Source organism: Sphaerodactylus townsendi, linkage group LG16 (genome assembly GCF_021028975.2).
Source record: "Sphaerodactylus townsendi isolate TG3544 linkage group LG16, MPM_Stown_v2.3, whole genome shotgun sequence".
NCBI classification, from domain to species: domain Eukaryota; kingdom Metazoa; phylum Chordata; class Lepidosauria; order Squamata; family Sphaerodactylidae; genus Sphaerodactylus; species Sphaerodactylus townsendi.
The window spans coordinates 25,922,959-25,947,118 of NC_059440.1; the positions used below are offsets into that span (position 1 = coordinate 25,922,959).

Consider the following 24,160-nt stretch of genomic DNA (forward strand, 5'->3'; position numbering starts at 1 on the left):
AGAACCTATTTTTAAATGCCAAATAAAGGTGGTTGTTGTTGTTGTCGTCGTGTTCTTTAAAAGATGGGAGATCCGGGATCTGCACCCAAATGATGATCAAGGAAGGAGGTAGCCTACCCAAATCATCCATTACTTCTTGAAACCTCCATGAAAGGGAATTAAAAAATCTAGGCTAATAGCACGTAGAAAAGGGTTTGGTTTTTCTAAAGGCGCACCTGGTACAAAAGGTCAGGCAAATTAATATTTTTAAATGAGCTTTATATCTTATGCCTGTTTCACAGATTTCAGCAAGTGGACGTCTCTGGCAATACTGTCCCGTCCATCCCCCCATCCTCCCGGGAGATTGTAAGAGACCCATCTATTTGCATTTTAGGCATAAATAAAAGAAAAGGCCGCTATGAATACAAAAAGCTTCACTAATGGGAAAATTAGGGCGAGAAGTTTTTTTTTTTCACCCAGAAATGAAAATCTCCATTTAGTCCATGGATAACGGATTTAGCACATTGACTTCATTAGCGGAGGAATCATTTTGTTGTTCAAAGTGCTTTTTACAGAAATTGGCCCAGCTGTTCCTGTCGGCACACACAGCTGCTTTCTTGCATCCTCCGTATCCATGAACGGGTGTCACCCATTCAGCGCAGAAACACAAAACCTCCATGAACTTTCCACATTTTTTTCCTAGCCCTTCTCCTTCCAGAAGGAATTATTAACAAAGCCAGACTCTGAATAGACTTTTGCAGAGGAAGAAGACGATGTAATGTTAAGAAGAAGAAGGTTTGGATTTATATCCCCCCTTTCTCTCCTGCAGGAGACTCAAAGGGGCTTACAATCTCCTTGCCCTTCCCCCCCTCACAACAAACACCCTGTGAGATAGGTGGGGCTGAGAGAGCTTAGAGAAGCTGTGACTAGCCCAAGGTCACCCAGCTGGCATGTGTGGGAGTGCCCAGGCTAATCTGAATTCCCCAGATAAGCCTCCACAGCTCAGGTGGCAGAGCTGGGAATCAAACCCGGTTCCTCCAGATTAGATACACGAGCTCTTAACCTCCTACGCCACTGCTGCTCTTGAGATTCCTTGGCCTGTTCACCAAACTATCGTTCCTAGAAATCTTTGCAGGGAAGCTAGGACACTTTACAGTGATATCTTCTGAAATGCGATTCCCTTAGCAGTTTCTGCTATTCCTCAAGAAATCGTATTAGGCTAAAGCAGCAATCTACCTGGATTTTAGGTAACACAAGGACACTTTTGTGGTACCATGGTCATTAGACACCACGGGGACACATTTGTGTTACTTCAGTACTTCACATTTGTGTGTGTTTTACCCATTCTCACAATATATGGTGGAAGAAAAATACAGAGTTGGGTGATTGCAAGGAATTTGGAAACAAAAGGAAAGAGAAAGGCACAGGGAGGAACCCAGATTGCAGACAACGGAGACAAACAGGCAACAATTGCATCAAATGGGTGGTTATTTGAGGTCTAGGGGCATACCTCTTAGAATCGCAGACTCATAGAGTTGGAAGAGACCCCAAGGGCCATCAAGTCCAACCCCCTGCAATGCAGGAACACACAATCGAAGCACTCCTGTCAAATGGCCATCCAGCCCCTCTTTAAAAACCTCCAAAGAAGGAGACTCCACCACACTCCCAGGAAGTGCATTCCACTGTTGAACAGCCCTAACTGTCTGGAAGTTTTTTCTGATGTTTAGGTAGAAACTCTTTTCCTTCACCTTGAACCCATTACTCCTGGTCCTAGTCTTTGGAGCAGCAGAAAACAAGCTTGCTCCCACCCCAACATGACATCCCTTCAAATATCTAAACATGGCTATCATGTCACCTCTTAACCTTCTCTTCACCAAACTAAACATCTCCAGCTCCCAAAGTCTCTCCTTGTAGGGCATGGATTCTAGACCTTTTACCACTTTGGTTCCCTCCTCTGGACACATCCCAGCTTGTCAATATCCTTCTTGAATTGCGGTGCCCAGAACTGTACACAATATTCCAGGTGAGGTCTTGCCTGGATTTTGCGCACTAAATGATTGCACCAGAAAGGCACCCCATGAATGACACTGCAACTTATACTTCCTCCAATGCCTCCCCCTTCAAGTGTAACACCCCCCCCCCCCCCCCGGCCACCATTATGCATGCTCCATTTCACAATAAGGCCAAGGCAGAGCACACATGCACCCACCCACAAAAATCCTAATGGCAACTCTTATGTCTGCAACGCCAGAAGCAGAGCTCCTGGACTCTTCTTTTGAGTCGAAACTTGGCTGCATCCCTTTGCAGCCAGTTGCCATGGTGACTGTTGACTTCAAGGTATTACCAGAGTTTAAAGGAATGGCACAGGGACTTCAAAACAAAGCAAGGGCCGATGCAATAATGTATCTGCTCCAACAAGTGACCTGATGGTACCACTGAAAGGCCACATAGCATAAATTCCACATTCCCTTTCATGACAAAGGGAGATGCAGATCAACGTGGCTGTTCTTCCAGAAGTTGGCTCACTACCTAAATATATCCCAGCTATCATATCATGGGTCCAGCAAGGTCAAAACTGTTTGCTGGCAGTGGTCTTTATATCAGTGAGTCCCACAGGAACTGAACCTGAGACCTTCTGCATACAAAACAGATGCTCTGCTTTTGATCCAGAGCCTTTCTCTTCCTTCTAAGATTAGACATCTTGCAGTGCCCTGAACTCCAGGTAGGGAGTGGCCAGGTGTGTTCTATTTGAAAGCAACTCCCCAAAGGCACCCACATTTCTCCATCCCCACAATGACCAGAGCTCGTGATTTTCCGCACGGTAATAAAACCCTCACCAAAGCGAGGACTGCATGTCCCTGGACAGACATAACAAAACACGATGCAAATAATCCACAATTCTGCAGTTGGACTCTTCGCTGCCGCCACTTTGCACACAAAAGAAAGCTAATTAACAAATCCTTTGAGAACAACAAGGATATTTATCGCCCATTCAATTATCCAGTCGCAGAGTTGCTCATTCAAGGGCAGCCAGGTCTGCTCAAGCAAATACATTTCAAACCATCACCAGGGAAGCTTTCAGTCATTAAAATGCTCTGCTGGAGATTAAACAGGCCTTTTCTGCATGCGCAGCTTATCCCAGATTTTCCCAGTGGCCAAGCTTTGTGTCTTGGAAACATTTTCTGTGAAATCATTCCGCACACCTCCTTCCCCCTGAAGTTTTGGGGAGTTTTCCCCCTTGTTTCTGCAGCTGCATTTTTTTCCCCACGTGCTACTACTAAAAATGTATTATTCCTGATGGGGGTGGGACGTCACCCATAACACAGAAGAATAACCCTCACCCCTTTTTCTTCCTTTCACAAAGGTGGTCTATGATGATGACGACGACGACGACGACGATGATGATGATGATGATGATGATTATTATATTGATACAAAAACAGTTATACACAGCAAACAAGATCAATATGCTGGATTTTGTATTACATCACATGTCGGACACTTCCCAAGCATCTAGGACTGTGTATTATTGTAGATTTCACAGCTGCCAGATCTTTAGCTGGTTGTTGGCCTTCATTACAATTCGAGCCTCACCCAGAGGCCTAGGAAGTTGTAATGTATCGGCGTAGTATTCGTGCGGATCCCAGCAGGGCTGCCTTCCGAATTTGACAGATGTCAATTTTGTCAATTTGAAGATGTTTCAAGTGCTGCCCTAGTGTTTTTGGCCGATTACCACTGGGACGACCTCAGCTGGTTTGTTCCATAGACACTGAAGCTCGATTTTCAAATCGCAGTATCTAGTGACCTTCTCATGTTCTTTTTCAATGACCCTGCTGTCACCAGGAACTGCTGTGTCGATGATGGTCACTTTTATTATTGTTATTGTTATTATTTCAATTTGGTATACCGCCCCATCCTCGGAGGCCTCTGGGTGGTGTACAACATCAACATAAAATACAATAACAGTTACATTTTGTAGTGACAATTCAAAAATGCCTCAGTCTCCATTTCTACTAATGAGAACTACTGACCCAAAAGGGAAGCCAAAACAACTCCTGAAACAGATGCCATTAACTAAAAGAGCCGGAACATGTAGCCCACGTCCACACATACAAAGAACCACATTATCCAGCCAAATTAGAATTGCGGTAATGTTATTGAGGCAGTCCTGGGTCAGTTTCTTCCTGCAAAAGCAACTTCCTTTGTCAATTTCACTTGCTCCTTTTCAAGGTGTTTGCAGAAAATAGAAGCCAGAACAAACAAACAAACAAAAAATCTGGTGCCATTAGCTAAAGGAAGAGGACCACATGGCCCACCCCACACATACACAGAAAACCACATTTTTCAAGCAAATTAAGTGGCAGTAACACTCACTGGTTATTTTGGGAGTCCCATGTCAATTTCTCCCTGCAAAAGTAACTTCCCTTGTCAATTTCAATTGTGCCTAACTGCAGACACAATGTATCTTTGTCTTAATACTACATCACCAACTTGAGATGAAATTGACGAAGTTGACACAATCAACCTGGCTTGTGTTTGTGCTGTGAATTTGTATCACTAATTGGATTTGGCAGAAGAGTGAAAAATAATAAGTTCCTTTTGAAAATGGAGAATTGGGGGGAGGAGAAAATAGCTGAAGGGGAAGTTGGGAGACTACATGGGGGTGTAGATAAGGACCAGGTGTTTGATGGGGTGGAGAAAGAAAGATCATTTCAATATGATCACAAGCTCGAGGAAAGCTGGCTTCGAAATGGATGGAAGGAAACATTGCGGTAAAAGTACTCAGAAAAACAACACAAGAAAATGAAGTTAAAACATTTTTAGAACAAAACAGAAGGAAAAAGGTGAGGAATTAACGGAACAAAAGTAGCATTTGGCATGAAGATATATTGTGAACAACTCATGTAGAAAAGGCCATAATAGACCCTGTGTTTTATTGCTTGTTGACAAGGTCTGTGGATTTTCTCTGCAACAAATTGGTCTGCCTCCAGAGCCAAGCCAAAAAAGCCACCCGTCTCCAAAGACAGTTTGGTTTCTGATGATAGCGGAGCCAGAAGTGATTTTATTCCACCTCTGGTCTTGAGTTTAATAAAGATGGAACAATGTTTTATTTCCGTATAAGATAGGTAGGAACAACTCTGTATTAGATAGAAAGTAGGAATTATAGTTATCTTTTGTAAATGTGTTTGCATGGAACCTCCTTGGCTCAAGGCAGGAATCTACCCCTGCTCCATCTGGGCACGTTCCTTTCAGTTGTAAAACCCAGAATAGATGCTGACAAAGGGACCCCAGAAGAAGCGCTTTAATCTGCCTAATCCCACCCGCAGGCAGATAAGGGGGCCATCATCGTTAAGTTTCGCTTCCTGACCCCAAATACCCAAAGGACTCTTTTGTGTCTTTCCCGCCAGTACCTACGTCATCACCTCGCCCTACTCCAGCCGCGAAATTCAAGAAAGGACTGCCCATCAGACTTTGATTGGTTCCCATGTATTGTAGCTGCATGATTGGTTGCCATGTATTTTGGGAATGAATGGTTGTAGGCTGTCTTGTATTTCTCCTGGATTCCCGACAGGGGAAAGGGTATTTAAGATGTTGTAAAGCTGCTAGGCGGTTGCAGTTGCCGTGGTGCGGAGGTGCTGACACATAGGTCAGCATCTCAATAAAATCCTTTTTTAATCACTATACTCGCTGTGTCGGGTCCCGTTTGTGTTCCCCTGCGCTGCCAAGAGCTGGTTGGTCTGGAGCTATTAAAAGTTACCAGGCAGCGCGGTAACACTGAGATCAGATGAGAAATGGCGGGCCTGGGTCTTCTAGGGTCCCTTCATCTTATACCAGAGATATAATACTGTGCACCACAATTCGGAAGTAACACAACCCAGCAAGACCAGGGAGTTAGTATTGTGAACCACAATTTAAAAGTAACACAGTGCAGTAGAATATGTGCATCCAGAGGACAACTGCCAATTGAGACTCAGATTGCCATAACTATGGCCCCTTCCGCACACGCAGAATAATGCACTTTCAATCCACTTTCGATGCACTTTTCAGCTGGATTTTACTGTGCAGAATAGCAAAATCCAATTGCAAACAATTGTGAAAGTGGATTGAATGTGCATTATCCTGCATGTGCGGAAGGGGCCATAGTGACTCTGGAGCCCTGGAAAAAAGTCCAAAAATGGGGTCTGAGACTCACTGCCCCAGCCACTCCTGCAACCCCTACTGGACCCTGTGCAAGGTGGGCAAGAGCCACAAGCAGTGACAAAAGCCACCTGCCTGAGTCCCAGACCACGTAGGCAAAAGAAATGGCAGAAACCTGTACTTCTTATTCCATTTCTTTGAGGGGGGGGGCATAGTCAGGACCTCCCCAGCACAGGGACCAGGCCAGCTGTCTCTGTTGCCCACTAATAACCTGAGCATGAACATCGCCCAAATTTTAAAAAAACCAAAACCAAAACAAAGCTCTGCCAAAACGGAGTGAGCAGGCCAGGGAGGGGGGTTTGGAGAACGTTAGATGGTATGCCGTTTTGCCCTCCGAGTTTATACAGGGCAATTTCCAAACAAAGCCCTCCTTGTGCTGCACATTAGCTATTTATCAAAGCCTCGGTTTCATCAGCATCTTCCCCCTTCAATCAACAGCATCATAAAAATATCAATCGGGATTTTAAATGAGATTGTTCATACAAGCAGACTTCAGGGCGGGTAAGAAGGGATGCTATTTTTTACCCTGCAGTAACCTTACGGGAATCATGCAAAAGAATGCACAGTATCCCAAATTACTAACATAATTAAACTTGAAGTCTCTTTGGCACACTTTTTTTTTAGAAGCTGACAAAACACAATGACTGTCTAGGAGCAGAGACATAAAACAAGAGAACATTCCCAGTACCCAAATGCACCTGGTCATATGGCAAGAATGAATGCAACACACCAGAATCTAGAAGAAAGAGGATACAAATTCCATCATAAAGAAGAAGTCCTTACACCCACTTGAAGTCAAGTGGCTTGACTTTCCTATGTTTTTGTTAGCAAACATCCTGAGAATGCAAAGTATGCAGCAACACAGAGGCAGGCAAGGACAGATGTCTCGGGTTGCAGCAAGAGAATTTAACACAGTTCTGTTCCCTTAAAGGGCTTCCCCACAAATTAAACCTGGTTAGCTGAATGAGAGGTCTTTCAAGATGTACGAAAGAATTCACTAGGGGCAATGCAGCAATTCCTATTGAAGCTCCCTTAAACCTGCAAAGATGTAGAGGCGTAGCGGGGGGGAGGGGGAAGCGCTCGGTACACTGGTGCATCCTTCACCCCGTTCCACCCCGGAACACCCCTACCGCACCCTCGCCAAACCCCCAAAGGGATGCGTACCACCCATCCCCTTGGAGCTATGCCTCTGCAAAGATGGAGCACGACTCTGTGCCACTGGGACACACACATATAATCAGGAGTAAAGGATAAGCTGTTGAGGCTGCTTCCATACTAGGACACTTCTCACTCATTCCCTTTCTGTATTTGGCTTCAAGCTGAATGGGCTAGAATGCAAGAATTTGGCCTCCAAATTTAAACAAAGAATATTGAAGAACTTATCTGCCTCATGCAATAAACTCACAATATTCTCACTGCACAATCAAACCACACACGATGACAATAAATTCGACAACAGAGGCAATGCTTGGCTCGCCACGAGCAAATAGTCATTTACAGTAATCTGATATGGTAGTCAAATTTGTCTTACCTGCTTTGATGCTGTTCGCAGAAAGGAAATGGCAGCAGTTTTGAGATTTGGTTGAAGAGGCCTCAGAATGTCCTGGATCGGCCAACATGGTTTCTGGAATGGAGAGCCTCAGGCGGTTCCCGATCAGGCTTTCTCGAGCTGCTCAAGTTGTACGGGTGCAGTTGTTAGAAGAAAACACCATGGAATTTCACAGAGAACACTTGGTCCTAGCAAGAACATCATCCAGTGGAAGTGAAGGTTTCTTCTATGGTTAGACAGAACTTCAGGTCTCCTTTGAAAGAAAGAAAAAAAAAACCCAGTCCTAGATTCCAAGAACCAGAGCAAAGGAACTCATCTCAGTCCAATTTTCCACCAGTCTTTCTGCTTTGGAGGGCAAAGGATAAACAGGTAGGTATCCACAAACTCTCCTATCGGCTTTGTCTTCCTCCGATGCCTTTTGCCCTGTGCTCGTTTTCTATTGGATGCTTGAGGGCGACCTCCTCCACTCTCTTGTTTTCCTCGGCAAGTTATACACCTGAGAAACAACATCGCAACACACACAAATAAGAATTATGGGGCAATTATTGATTTTAACGTAACTATTAAAAAGTGTATTCGACCTTTTTTAAAAAAAAATTATGTGCAGGAACATGTAATTAAAGCACTCCCGACAGTTGGCCATCCAGACTCTCTTTAAAAACCTCCAGACTCCACCACACTCCGAGGCAGTGCATTCAGAGGCATAGTTCCAAGGGGGTGAGAGGGGGTGTGACGCACAGGGGTGCGCCCCTGTGGGGGTGTGGCAGGGGCATTGCGGGGGCGTTGTGGGGGCGTTGTGGGGGCATTACGGGGTGGGGCGGAGGACGCACCAGTGCATCAGGTGCTTTCCCCCCTTGCTACGCCTCTGAGTCTGTTCCACTGTCGAACAGCCCTTATTGCCAGGAAGTTTTTCCTTATGTTTAGGTGGAATCTCTTTTCCTTCACCCTGAACCCATTACATGTATCTTGTTATTACCAGCTGCATTCACAACATATCTTTGAGAAAACTCTGAAACAGTAAAGTCCCAAGTGAATTGCTGACATGCCTTTTCCGATCCCAAAACTGGGCTACAGTTGAAATGTCACCTTAGCTGAGGTTTGGATGGATGATTCTGTATTGGGGGTGGGGGTGGGGTGGGGATAATCTCTCCTTGCTTCTTAGAAACCTATCAAAGGTGTGAATGCATTTGATTGATTTATGAGCTATCTGGATGGCGGAATTGGATTTCCTTGGCCAGAAGCTGGGTTTGACAAGGGCATGCACATAGAGAACCGCACAGCCTTGACTATCCGCCGTAGGGCTTTCTGCGTTGACACGGAAATGCCCACAATAAGAAATGTCTCAACAGCTAAGCCAGCACATTGGAATTCTATTCAATAATGGCCCACAAGCAAACACTTCTGCTTCTACTGCAGCAAAATGACTTCACTCCACTCATGTCTAATGTATGTTTGCTCATGCTTAGTAAGACTTAGTATGTCTCTCATGCACCTGGTTGAATGATTCATTTTTTACATTCCATTTCGCTGCCTCTCTGTTATGTCTCTTCTGTATTTCCTACTCTACGCAATGTTTACATTTCGGTAAAGAGAGAGAAAGCCTTTGATAACTTATTCAAAATATATTAACGCTTAATGATCAAGATCTGAATGTTCTAAAGAAATTATAAATCAATTCCAGCTGCCACCAACTATATGGGTCCCTTTATTTCATCTCCTTTCCTAGTTACCTGCGTCTCCTTTTAATTCCTGTCCCTCCACAAATTCTTTTCTCACCCAAAATCAGCAGAAAACAAAGGAGAGCTATTGTGTCACTTCTGGCTTCCACCAGCTGTTCTCCTTTAATTTTTAAAGATTATCAAAAACAAAAGTTGCAGCCATATACATACCGATTTCACAAGTGTTATTCCAATCATGTACAGACAATTGCCAATTTTCGTTGCAACAATTACCTTTTTGTATATCTTTTTTGGTTCATAAGTTTAGTTCAGGCATTACACAGAACCATGGTTTAAACCCCAAGCCCTGGTTTGAGTTTCCAATCCAAACTTAAAACAGACAAACCCTGGTTTGAAGTGGATTTGGTTTTTCCATGCTTTTTCCTACCAAGTTCATAAGTTCACTCTTTGGCCCCTTCTGCACATGCAGAATAATACACTTTCAATCCACTTTCACAATTGCTTGCAAGTGGATTTTGCTATTCCGCACAGTAAAATCCAGCTGCAAAAAGTGTTGAAAGTGGATTGGAAGTGCATTATTCTGTATGTGTGGAAGGGGCCTCTGTGAGGCAGCAATCCTTTGGAGGCGGAGCCAGAACTGAACTGCCACCTCAAATACATGCTAAACCACGGTTAGCACGAACCAGGCTTCAAGCCACAGTTGCCGATTGGCCAGTCAATCACTTTATCAATCCAGCCATTATGCCTATACACAGGGAAGCTTCATCAATCATCGTTTGCTGTAACAGATGAATTGAGTCATAACGTGGTGAACTGAGTCACGATGTGTTAATTTAGCCATCATTACATATTCATGACATTTATTCTTTGATTGCTCAGATTTCCCAACGTTTCACATGAGGAATTTGTGCAGCTGCTACCAGATGAGGCCCTCGCCAATTATTTGCCGAGCCCTCGCATCTTGTCTCGACACGTCTTTAATATGAATGAGACGATGTAGCTTTGGAGAGAACTTCAGCACGGGGAGGGTGCCTGCCGAGACGCTGTTAGCAAGGTAATTGTGTCGGGGAGACGGATGCCATACTTGTTGCAACAATGTGCTGCTCAGGAGGCAACAAGCAGCACTGTTTTTCCCCCACCTCCAGTGTAGGACACAAATTCCTTTCCTTGCTCTAGTCACGAGCTTCCCCCTCCTCCGTGGTCTGCTTCAATGAATTTCCCCCAAGCAGTAGAAAAGATGGACAATAAAGGATCGCTAAAACAATGAAGTGATTTCCAACTTCTTGGGCACACAGACACGTCAGATTAATCTAATGTAAAGAGGGGCTTATTGGAAGACTGGGTTTGAAGGGGAAACTTCCAGTGGGCCCCTGGGAAGAAGCAGAGCTCAAGCCAGGTAGCTTTGCCAGGGTCACCCAACTGAGAGCAGAAGCAAAGCTTCCATGGGGACATATGGGGTCATATGCCCCAGACGGGCTGCCGTTCGGTCATGTGGGGGTGGGGGGTGGAAAATCACCCCACACCCCTCCTCCTTCCCCATTCGGCCTGGCCTACCAGACCACAGTCACACAGCCCGGAAAAACCACAACAACCAATTGTGGAAGTGGACTGAAAGTGCAATATTCTGCATATGCGGAAGGGACCCTAGTCTATTTAGATCCATTTCAGTTCCACCATATAATTATTAAGACAGTTGGAATTACACTTGTAACTGCAATGGCGGTTAAGGATTTCTTGAAGACAGGTCCCCAGTACTGATTTTTCAGATGTGTTTCCTCACAGTTGTGCTTACATAACCATGTCGCAAGGGCACAACTAGCAAACTTTTGCTCTCACCAAAGGCCAGCGCCATTGCACAGATGGCTCCATAGCAGAAATGCATACGATGGCTAATCATGGAGATTGACGCTACTACCTAGTTAAAGAGGTCTTAGTTGATTAATCTTGTTTTAGCCATCAGATCGACTGATTGCATTTGCATGCGAGAAAACGCCGAGTTAATTAGGCTGCATGGTAATGAGCGCAAGCCCAATTACCGTGTAATCTAATTAACAGCCCAACTCTACGCATGGCTATGTATGTCTTAAGTGCCATCAAGTGGCTTCAAACTCAGGCGACCAGATGCTGACATCCGTTCCTTCCCCAAATGTTGCATGATTGGTGTGTCTTGCAAAACTACAGAATATACATCTTTCATAAGTCTGGGGTTCTTCAGATCTATCTCCTGTGACCCAAAGGCGTATGCTCTCGCTGTCATAGCAACAGGGTGGCCACCTTGCTCCACTTTGCCTCTATTGGGAGCTTTAGCTTCCATCCAGTCCCAACTGTGGGGCTGCTTCCGTGACCAGCTTCAAAACCACATTCAACATTGGTTGTTGCGCTTCAAACCACTCAGGTCCCTTCTGCACACGCAGAATAATGCACATCCAATCCACTTCCACAACTGTTTGAAATGGGATTTTGCTCTTCTGCACAGTAAAGTCCAGCTTCAAAGTGAATTGAAAATGGATTGAAAGTGCATTATTCTGCATGTCCAGAAGGGGCCATAGTTCGATGACAACTGTTCAGCCCCCACTGGGATCCTGGCCCATGCTGCAAACCCATTCTCCCATCTCAGCACTTGCAACAGTCACAGGAGGGGGTGGGGAGAGAGTTTTAACGCCAGCCAATGAACATTGAAGAGCCTGCGTATCACATTACTCAAAGCAGACCTGCACCTTTGTTCTTGATCAGTGGGAAGAAAACATTAAAAGCCTCACAGGTAAAGTTGCCAGTTGTATTTAGACAGTCACCGCATAGAGTATAGTCAGGGGTTAGAGCAGCTCCGATTTCCCATCTTGGAGTAAATAATACAGAAGTTAACAATGCATAGACTGCTCAGAAGAAACAGGGGAAGGGGGCAGGAAGCGAGGAGAGCACACAGCAAATGTGATTTGTCGGATCAAGAGGCACAACGAAAGCGAAGGAAGATCAAAAAGCAAAAGACCGGAAAGAACAATATACTTTAAAAGTCCCAAGAAACAGAGATTTCTACCCCCCACGCCACACCGCACACACAAATTTTCAACACAGCTGCTGTTCCCAACACGGCGGGTTCATTTGCACAGCACAAGCCCATCCGTCAGGCAATCCAGCTCAAGAGATCTCGCAGGTCCAGACAAGTTGCAACTGCATTTTCCAAACAAGCCTCAAAAGTAGGCGGTTGAAGCACCAAAATGGGTAAAACTCACATATGGAGACTTCATGAAGCAATCTGTTTCAAGAGGGACAGACCAGTTAAATAACAAGAATGAAATGAACCTTTTCCAACTCTATAATTCTATGAAATTCCTAAAGACTATATAATATGGTGTTAGAACACATTCATGGCATGCAGAAAGCCATGGTTAAATGAAACAAGAATCAACTGGCTTGTATGAATAATCCAAAAGAAGGACATTGACAAGCTGGAACGGGTCCAGAGGAGAGAAACCAAAATGGTCAAAGCTCTGGAAGCCATGTCTTACGAGGAGAGACTTAGGGAGCTGGGGATGTTTAGTTTGGTGAAGAGAAGGCTCAGAGGTGACATGATAGCCATGTTTAGATAGCTGAAGGGATGTCATGTTGGCGAGGGAGCAAGCTTGTTCTCTGCAGCTCCAGAGACTAGGACCAGAAGTCATGGGTTCAAGGTGAAGGAAAAGAGATTCCATTTAAACATCAGAAAAAAACTTCCTGACAGACAAGGCTGTTCGGAGTGTGGTGGAGTCTCCTTCTTTGGAGCTTTTTAAACAGAGGCTGGATGGCCATCTGTCAGGGGTTGATTGTGTGTTCATGCATTGTAGGGGGTTGAACTTGATGACCCTTGAGTTCTCTTCCAACTCTATGATTCTCTGAAATTCCTAAAGACTATATAATACGGTGTTAGAAAACATTCATGGCATGCAGAAAGCCATGGATCCAATTTGTGACCACTGTTGTTGAATGGATCTTGGAATTAGTGGCAAAAAGAAACAGGCTATCATGACACTTCCCATCCTGTGAACCAAACTGCTCCGGCCCGCTCACCCAAAGCTCACTTGGCCTGCCCCATTCGCCCACTGTTAAGAGCTGAAACTACCAGACCGTGGCCACACAGCCTGGAAAACCCACAACAGCCAATCTTTTCCCATTCTTAGGAAAGCATTCAGGCCACCACAAGTTAAAATGCAAAATCCCTGGAAAAGGCTGTATTTAGGCGATTCCGGCTAAACGCAATCTTTCCCCGACCATTATCATCCAGCATTATAATTTAGATCAGAAAAGGCTTCTGCATTATCATAGAGTGGCGCTTTCTCTTTTGATTATATATTCTTTTCTTAAATTTTTGTTTTGGAATGGCTGACACAATCTGTATGTAAATGTTTCCAAAAGCTTACGGGACTATAGGGTGTTTTTAAAGCAAAAAACCGAGGCCACGACCCTGGCATAATTGAGCATACTGAGAAGACCGGGATGGAAAGCAGATGCCTTCAGTGAGAGGGCTGAGTGGGGAAGGGAAGAGAATGAAGTTGATGCTACGCAGTGTATCTTCATGGCCTTATGGACTAATGCACGGGGGTATAACCAGATTTACACAACACATTTTAACCCAGTGGTTCTCAACCTGGGGGTCGAACGACCCTTTCACAGGGGTCGCCTAAGACTCTCTGCATCAGTGTTCTCTATCTGTAAAATGCATAAATGTTAGGGTTGGGGGTCACCACAACATGAGGAACTGTATTAAAGGGTCACGGCATTAGGAAGGTTGAGAACCACTGTTTTAACCATTTTACGGTTGTTCTTGCATTCTTGCATTCCCTGCACATAGCAGTTTTGGGAGCTTGAGCCAGATTTTAATCCAGCGTTCTCACTTAGGGTTCAACCGGCACATTTTGATTCTGCCTTCCTTCCAAGTTGCTCGGGACAGCTCCCCGCTCATTTTCTCTCTCCAGTTTTCCATACAGCCACCTTGAGAGCCAACATGGTGTAGTGGTTCAGAGCAGGTGGACTCTAATCTGGAGAACCAGGTTTGATTCCCCACTCCTCCACCTGAGTGGCAGAGGCTTATCTGGGAAACGAGATGTATTTCCGTACTCCTACATTCCTGCTGGGTGACCTTAGGCTAGTCACAGTTCTCTCCAAACTCTCCACCTGCCTCAAAAAGGTGTCTGTTGTGGGGAGAGGAAGGGAAAGGAGCTTGTAAGCCACCTTGAGATTCCTTTCAGGAGAGAAAGGTGGGGTATAAATCCAAAACTCTTCTTCTCTTCTTGTGAGGGAGCAAACATGACTGGCTCAAAGTCACCCAGAGTGCTTCGTAGCAGAGCGGGTATTTGAAACCATATCTTCCAGATACTGGTCCATTACTGTGACTACTACATTGCACTTATCTTAAGGTTGTCAACTTCCAGTGGGGCCTGGAGATCTCCCAGAATTACAATTGATCTCCAGAGTAAAGAGACGTTGCCCTGGAGAAAAATGGCTGCTTTGGAGGTCCCTGCCCTTCCCAAACCCAGGTTCCTCGATTCCATCACCAAATCTCCAGGAATTTTCCAAAACCTGAGCTGGCAACAGATGCCTCTGTTCGGACACGGCTGTGGATTCTGCAACAACAGGGTTGGCTGCCAGTTTTGCTGGGCTGTGAGCAAAATGCCCTCTGCCCCCAAATACTGACCCAGCACAACGTGCATGCTGTACAAAACCATTTTTGCACAAACCCCAGTGAAATGCTGCTAAAGGCACATACAAAGAAAGGGGGGGAAGGTCCAGTCTTTTGCGGGGGACACTGTGCCTTCACAACTGACGCTGAACTGGAGCATAATTTCTTCAGCCACACAGTAGCCAGCTGGTCCTTGGGCCCCAAGGCCTCCATCCACAGCTGCTCAGGGATGCTCGCCACTCCAGTCAGCCCTGTCTGTTTGCTTATTATGAAGTTTCGTACCCTGCCTTATCTCCTCAGACTCAAGGAGGCTAACAAAGCAACACCAGGAGGCAAAGGCCACAAAACATAAAAGTCCAATTAACTAGATTGTTTCAAAAGCACCTTATAAAAACATTCTGAATTAAGAAACATGTACAGTGCACAGACTAGAAAAGGCTCAGGATGAAACACACACAACATTTCAAAGATTTTTTTTTAAAAAAAAAATAAGAATTTAAAACACGCGTACGCATCGCCGCTGACCAGTATGAGTTTCCGTTCATTGTTTTGCTTGCCTGCACTGGGCTACGTAAAGTCCGCTATTACGGACATTGATTCGTGTGGTTCCTTCTACATTCATGTGCCCCTTTTCTTTGCAGCTCAGCCCCACTCGTTCCCCTTTAGTGTATTCTGTATAAATAGTATTTATAGCCAAAGGCATTTGCAAAATTTTCTCGGTCCGTAAGGTTTGGTTATCCATCATGACAAATGACTGCCGTAAAGTGTAAAACACGATAGAAGGGAAATGACAGCCCATAAAAATGGGGAATGAAAGGTGCTGGGCATTTGTGGAAAAGCCACATAAAATTTAGCACATACTAGTGAGCAATGTTTACTGATCTAGATGTAAGCCTCCAACAAGTGCATAGGGACAGTTAATGATGCAGGCTGTTTACGTAGTCTGCTGGGAGGTAAAGCTTTTTCCTACACAGTAAAAAGATAATGAATGGCAAGGCTGGTTAGGGATTACAGAGAATGTCTTCTAAGTGATCAGCAAACATTTGGAGGGAACATGGCTCAGGGGTGGAGTGAATGCTAAGCAAGAAGGAGGAGGAGGAGGAGTTTGGATTTATACCCCATCTTTCGCTCCTATAAGGAAATTCAAGCTGGCTTACAAGATCCTTTCCCTTCCTCTCCCCACAACAGACACCTGGTGAGGCAGGTGGGGCTGAGAGAGTTCTGAAGAACTGTGACTAGCCCAAGATCACCCAGCAGGAATGTAGGAGTGCAGAAACGCATCAAGCCTCTGCCACTCAGGTGGAGGAGTGGGGAATCAAACCTGGTTCTCCAGATTACAATCCACCTGCTCTTAACCACTGCAGAACTCTGGAAAAGAATACTGTTGAGAGGTGGTTTGCCATTTCCAATGTGGTGTAATGGTTAAGAGCAGTGGAGGGGCTAATCTGGAGAACACTCCACTCCACTCCACTCCTCCACATGAGCAACAGACTCTTATCTGGTGAACTGGATTTGTTTCCCTGCTCCTCACATGAAGCGTGCTGGGTGATCTTGGAGCAGTCACAGTTCTCTCAGAACTCTCCTAGTCCCACCTGCCTCACAAGGTGTCCGTTGTGGGGAGAAGAAGGAAAAGGAGTCTGCAAGCACCTTTGAGTCTCCTTACAGGAGAAAAAGGGGGGTATAAATCCAAAGCCTTTCTCTTCTGCCTGCCTCTGCATTACACCCTTGGTATTCCTTGGAGCTCTCCCATCCAAATATTTGCCAGGGTCAAGGCTTAGAGCGTGTGATTGGCCAGAGATCACCCAGCAAGTGTCCACTGTAGAATGGAGATTCGAACCTGGATTTCCCAGATCCTAGGGACTGGTAGCGAATTTTTGGCATCTAGATACAGTTGGATCATTATACTTCTCCATTAGCCCCTGCCAGCATGGCCATGCTGGCAGGGGCTGATGGGAATTGTAGTCCATAACATCTGGAGTGCCAAAGGTTCGCCACCACTGTCCTAGACCAACACCCCAACCCCTATACCACCTTGGCTTGTGCTAAAGTACACGAAACAATAACAAACTATCTTTCTACTTGTATCTGTATTTATTTGGTCTGGATTGTGCCCTGGAGACGGCAGCGGCCAGCTTAAGAATTCACAGGCGTCTTGGAAAACTGCAACCCGAGGGAAGAGGTCCCTGCAGCCTCACCAGCTCCCTGGCGTCAAAGGCTGTCAAACTTGCACTCAAGTCAACCTTCTAGTTTGACAGGCTCCCTGCTGCTGCTAAACAGGACAAGATGCTTCTCTTACCACACCATCGAACAGACAGCCTGCTGTAGTTTTAATTGGAACCTTGCTTCGCAGAACCCTGCCACGCCTCAAACAAATTGCCAACAAGGGCTAATCAGGTCTTTGACCACAAGCCCGTATCATCCGTTTGAAGACATCGTTTTGCAAATGCAAATGCCCATGAAAATAGAAAGGGATACCCTTTCAGCCTCTGAAAGCCCCAAAAGGCTTTCCACCAGGCATGTGGTTGAGCCAGCTATAACTGCACCATCTGAAGGCCTTTCCCACCCCCTTGCACTCCTCTAGCTATGCCACTGCCTTTTTCCCTGCAGACCAGACCTCAAAACCAGAACTGAACCATAGCTATGGGCCTCGGTTTGGAGAGAACAAATCAGAGGTGGGATCCAGCAGGTTCTCACAGGTTCCCGAGAGTAGGCTACTAATTATTTGTGTGTGCCGAGAGGGGGTTACCAATTGCGATTTTAAGCCACGCGGATTTTTTTGGCCTTAGTTACACTCCCTCCTCCTCAGCAGGTGGTAGCCGCTGCAGAACTTGAAGCAGCTCTAGCAGGAGGGTGCAATTCAGTGTGCGCGGCAGCCTGCGCCTGCGTGCATTCGCTTTCCCTAGCACTTCGAGGACCAACAGCAGCCCGCCCGCCCCAGGGAATGCCCTGCTCCCCAGTGAATGCCAAGCCACACCCCTCAAGCAGTTCCTCGGCCTAGTTCTACCGCTGGCGCTACGCCACAGTTTGAATCCCACCACCATGGGAACCTGTTACTAAAATTTTTGGATCCCACCACAGGAACAAATGCCATCATTTGTGGCATTTCAGAAAACCACACACAAGGCAAGGATCTCAAGAATCCTTCAGGTTTGTGCCTACAACAACAAACCATCATTTGCTGTTACATGTGAAGCTTGCTACAGTGTGTGTGTGGGAGGGAGTTGTTACGGCCTATACAACCACATGTGAACGCCTCTCACTTCTTTCTCCTCGGAAAGATATACTCCGCAGCAACACAACTGCCTTCTGGTTTCTCACACTGTGTTTAAGAGTGAAGTGTCGTGCTAATTTCTTTTTTAAATTGGAAGAGTGTTAACGCCATAATCAAGAGAACATTAATTATCACTCTTGGGAACAAAATCTCTACGGCCTTGCGAGCAGAGATAAAGCTGACGCCATGCAAAAGAATGTAAATACAGTTTCTGGTGCATTCTTATTGCAAAAATCAGGCGAGAGGGCCCCCTACTTAAAAAAAAATAACTTTTAGCTCTTTTTAATGCTGAGCTTGTCAGAGAGAACTTTTTGGAAAGGCCTTTAGTTATCTGAAAGAGCAGCCTTATGTAGGTGTACTCAGAATCAAACTCAAGTCTATTTAATGTGGCTTACTATTGCAGTGGCATCGTCAGTGGGGTTACTTCCTTCTACGCCTATTGCAGCCGTCAATATTTACCCAGCAAGTCCCTGTTCTGTGGCCTCTGAACCTCATAAATCCCTCTTCTTATTTTTGATACGAATCAGGAAATACTGGAATAAATTCTCACCTGAACCACAAACTTACTAGATCTCTCTTAAAGTGGTGGAAAGAGCCACCAAGTTACAGCTGATTCAGGACAGCCCCATAGGAGTTTCAAAGCAAGAGACATTTGGGGCAGGTTGCCTTTGTCCGCTTCCATTTGGGCAGAGAGAATTCTCAGAGAACTGTGACTGGTCTAAGAGAACAGGGTTTGGATTTATACCCCTCCCCGTCCTCTGCTATAAGGAGACTTAAAGGGGCTCACAAATTCCTTTCCCTTTCTTTCCCCACAACAGGCACCTTGTGAGGTAGGTGGGGCTGAGAGAGTTCAGAAAGAACTGTGACTAGCCCAAGGTCACCCAGCAGGCCTCATGTGTATGATCAAGGAATTAATCCCAGTTCACCAGATAAGAGTCCACTGCTCATGTGGAGGAATGGAAAATCAAATCTGGTTTTCCAGATTAGAGCTCTTAACCATTAGACCACACTGGCTCTCTTAAGACTCTCCCTGAAACATGAGGATAATAATACTGGCCAGTCTTACAGGATTGGTGTAAGGCTCACGACATGATAATGCTCGTGAAGGTCTCTGAGCATTTAGAACGCATTATACAAATGTCAAGTGTCAGGGCTACTATTACTGCTGGTATCTTATACACAGCCAACTGTGCTTCCTTTCTAAACTGGCGGAATGTATGAATGAATGCAGCTTTTAAAGGGCCTTGAACTCCCCAGTTACGAGTATAAGTGCATGAATCGCATCTCCAGTCTTATTGCCCTATGCTGTTGAAGCATGAAGAAGCCTTTATTAGGCATTAAAATTCAAAAGGAACTGAATCTGAGAAATATTACAGCTAGAAGAGAAACATTATTTCAAAACATTCAAAACAACACGTGAAAGGAAAGTGGCTACAGCTTCTGATATTTCTATCACAGAATTATTCCGTAGCTTAATGGTTTTTATTTTTGTCTGTTGAGGAGTAAGAAGACCCATTGAAAGCAGTGAGATTTTCTTCCAAGGAAGTCTTCATAAGGGGCAGACAACAGGTTGTACTGAAGTGGACTCCAGACTTGGGGTTTTTTCGTCCAGAAGAGAGAGAGAGAGAGAGAGAGAGAGAGAGAGAGAGAGAGAGAGAGAGAGAGAGAGCTGCATGTATGCGCAAGGGCAGCGCATAGTAAGGCGCAAGAGGCATGTGTGTGTTTTTGGGGGGGGTGTTCAATGTGAATCAGAGAAAACTGGGAAAGGGAATGTTTTAATTCTCCCATTTCTTTGATCAGAATTTTTCTCTTCCACCATGCTGACCCTCCACCATCCTGATTTAGATGGTCCAGCCTAGCCCAATCTTGTCATATCTTGGAAACTAGGCAGGGTTGGTCCTGGTTAGTACTTGGACGGCAGACCACCAAGGAAATCCAGGATTGCTCTTTGGATGGCAGATAATCCAGGATTGCTACACAAAGGCAGATAATGGCAAACCACCTCTTCTCAGCAGTCCCAATCTGGATGGTCCAAGCTAATCTAATCACATCAGATCTTGGAAGCTAAACAGTGTCAAACATGGTTAGTACTTGGACGGGAGCTCACCAGGGCTGGTACACAGAAGGAAACAGGAAACAGCAAACAACCTCGTTTCATTTCTTGCCTTGAGAACCCAACAAGGCTGCAACTTGATGGCGCTTTCCACCACCTCCGAGCTGCTTTGAGCCAGAGAAAGGAATAAAATAAACAGGCCTAACACATACAAAGGTGTCCCGGCCCCACCCCACTGACTGAGGGATCGACACAAGAGGGAAGAGTTTTTTTAAAAAAAACCCTAGAACACAGCCCCAGTTGAGAAAAGGCCACCCTACGACTGCTTTGTGAGGTCAACCAACCAATCCAGCATCACGCTGAAACTAAGGACCCTGCCACCTGGCACCGTGTAGCACACAGCCTGAAAGAATCACCCACCTGGAAAGCCAGCGAGATTTATTTTGGTCATGCATTAAAGGGCAGAATCAAATTTTTCTCTGGAGTTTCATTAACCAAATGTCATTTTGAGTTTTTTAATCAATGCAGCAGCGCCAGGCCGTTTCGGAGTAAATGAATACAGCTGGTGGGATCAAAGCCATCCAAGCGTTTCACAGGTGAAAACAGGCGCACGTGCTGGTATTCTCTCCCTAAGGATCCGTGCCTGGAGTCCCACAACTGCAAACTTCTGGTGTCTGTCCCTGAACAATCCCATCCCTGTTTTTGCCTTTGGGAATATGTGTAAGGGGATCCGCCTTGTACTAATTGCCAACGTGCACACACATGAATTCGGGTTTTCCAGATTTCAGTCTTCTGCTTGCTATCTGGGGAAATCTGTGCAAAGGGAGCCCGATGCGTCTGGATTGGCGCATGCGAGAGCAAATGAGCAGCGCTCTTCCATCCCCTCGCCGTCACTCCCTGTCTGGACAGAAAATGCTACTGGATGCGTTGTAGTCAGAGTTGTGCAACCAGATCTGTCTTAAGATTAAATGTTCTGCTAGAAATACATGTGATGCTGAAGTCCTGTGTAATTGGACCCTTTAAAAAGCAGTCACTGGAGGGTAAGGCGGGGCAGTCTCTCTCTACATACACACAACACACACACACACTACTTCCTTGATCACAAATTGTTTCCCAGGACAGCTTTAAATCTCATCAGGGGGAAAATTACAGTCCTAACATTCACCTCTAGTTTATTTCCCCTTACTGTGGCATTAAAAAGGTGGTGGGGGGGGGCATTTCTGACCAGGGAAGATTTATTTAGCTATTTATGTACCACTTTTAGAAGAAGAGAAGAAGAGTTTGGATTTATATCCCACCTTTCTCTCCTATAAGGTGACTCAAGGTGATTCCTTTCCCTTCCTCTCCCCACAACAGACACCTTGTGAGGTAAATGGGGCTGAGAGAGTTCTGAGAGAACTGTGACTAGCCTAAGGTCACCCAGCAGGAATGTAGGAGTGTGGAAACACATCTGGTTCACCAGATAAGCTCCACCATTGAGGTGGAGGGGTGGGGAATCAAACCCGGTTCTCCAGATTACAGTCCACCTGCTCTTAACCACTACACCCCGCTGACTCTCCAGGGACGCCACAGTAGCTTACAATATCATTCTCCTGTCTTCCGGTTCATCCTCACAGAAACGAACTTGTGAAATAGGCTACGCTGAGAGAATGACAGGCCAAGCAACCTTATATGGCACACCGGGGGTTTGAATTTAGGTCTTCAGTTAGGTTAGAATTCCATGATAAATTAGAATCCAGCACTGTCGTCAGCATGGCCAATTGGCCATGCTGGTAGGGGCTGATGGGAATTGTAGTTCCTGAACATCTGGAGAGCCGCAGGTTCCCTACCCCTGTTCTAGGCTGATACTCTATCCACATCACCAAGCTGACTCTGAGTATGTCGCAAAGCTCCACTGAAGATCCTTCCATTGCCAAGACTACCTTTTAAGACCTGAATTACACATCCAGAGTTGCTCTACTATCAGCTGTACTTTGGGCTTCAGGGTGAGTTTTAATGTGTAGCAGAAACACATCGATGTGTAAATAGCAGTGGGGGAAAAGAGAGCGGGGGCAGTCTTTGGTGTGAGAAAAAAAGGATCACGGAATCATAGAGTCAGAAGGGGTCATAAGTCCATCTAGTCCAAACCCCTCCCCCCTTAAAGCAAGATCGCCTAAAGCATCTCTGACAAGTGTTTATCCAGTCACTGCTTAAAGATTGCCAGTGAGAAGGAGCTCATTATCTCCCTAAGCTGCCAATTCCACTGTTGAATAACTCTGACCAGGGTAGTGTAGTGGTTAAGAGTAGGTGGGTTCTAATCTGGAGAACTGGGTTTGATTCCCCACTCCTCCAACTGAGTGGCAGAAGCTTATCTGGTGAACCAGATGTGTTTCCGCACTCCTACATTCCTGATGGGTGACCTTGGGCTAGCCACAAAAATCTCTGAGCCCCACCTACCTCACAAGGGGTCTGTTGTGGAGAGAGGAAGGGAAAGGAGCCTGTAAGCCACCTTGAGTCTCCTTACAGAGAGAAATGTGGGCTATAAACTACTACTACTACTACTACTACTACTACTCTTCCTGTATCCAGCAGATACCTTTCTGCCCATAATTTAAACCCATCATTGTGAGTGAACGAGTAAACCCATTACTGTGAGGAACTTAAGCCTCTCTCAGCCCAACCTACACCACAATTATGTGGGGGTGGGGGGAGAGTCAATGCACGCTGCCCTGGATAAAACAACACTAATCCAGTACACAATAAGTCCCAACATATGTACACGCAGGAATCCCTCTTTTGGTGCACATGGCGCAGATACAGTCTGCCCGACTTTCCACACTGTGTGATTCTGCTGCCAGCTCCCCTCAGGGCTGGTCAAGCCATTTCCGCCACTCCCAGCTCTTCAAACAGAATCACAACGGCAAGAACCCTGACCAGGAAATCAATAGAGGCGTCCAACAGACTGTTTGTTCTCTCCACGGCCGCAAGGGCTTCCTTTTCTTTTCCAGCAACAAGCGTTGGCAGGAAGCTTGGTCAACAGTCTGACAGAACCGCTGGGCAAATGACGCGCCCCGAGGCAAAGATCTTCAAGGCTAGAGACAAGCCCCAGACTTTGAAGTCAAGACACAAGCGGATCTAAGTTTTTTTTTTACAAATCAGGCTGTTTCTCAAATTGGTGAAGAAAGAACACATCTGGGGCAGCGGAGGGAATAATTCTGCTTCATTGCCTCCTCTCTTTCATTAGTCAACACAGCGGTTAAAAACGTACACACGCACAACTGTCTCAATTGTTCCTCCAGCCTTTCCTCTTGTTGTGCGCTGCTTTGGAAAGCTCTTGCCGAAAGGAGATAAAATAAGTAAAACGAATAAATACGATTCTGATCAATTTCGCGACTTGAATCCCAAACGAGCTGCAATCTCTCGGAACAACACCTTTCACACTTGCAATGTATTTCTGCTTTGTCCTGCTAGTGGGGTGTCTCTGGAAATCAAGCCAGCCAGGGTGAAAGACTCAGTCCAAGGCTAGAGTTGGTAGTCCCTTCTGTCCACTGTCAGATCACGGTTTCCCAGACTTCAGAGAGCTGAAGCAAATCTCACTCTCGAGCATCAAAAGGCTCGATTGCACAGTGTCTGAATATGAATTAACCAGTCTCAGTCAGAACTCTCCTCCATGTTTCTGCATGAGCCAGTGTTCTTGACCTGCCTCCTGACGAGGAGCTCAGAGCAGTGAGTCATGCAGAGATGCAACAGGCAGTTTTTCTGAAGGCAATCTACTCTGCTGTACTTATCCATGATGAGT

The 24,160-nt window shown here is 45.6% G+C and overlaps 1 protein-coding gene across 1 annotated transcript in view; it reads right to left on the bottom strand.

Moving 5' to 3' along the window:
• The window catches only part of PLCH2 (phospholipase C eta 2), a 308,320-nt gene that overhangs the window by 281,059 nt on the left and 3,101 nt on the right, over positions 1 to 24,160 (bottom strand). Inside the window, exon 2 of the mRNA XM_048518901.1 lies at positions 7,709 to 8,222. Within this exon, the coding sequence (XP_048374858.1) occupies positions 7,709 to 7,796 (88 nt within the window). The 5' untranslated portion in view covers positions 7,797 to 8,222. The remainder of the gene's footprint in view (positions 1 to 7,708; positions 8,223 to 24,160) is intronic.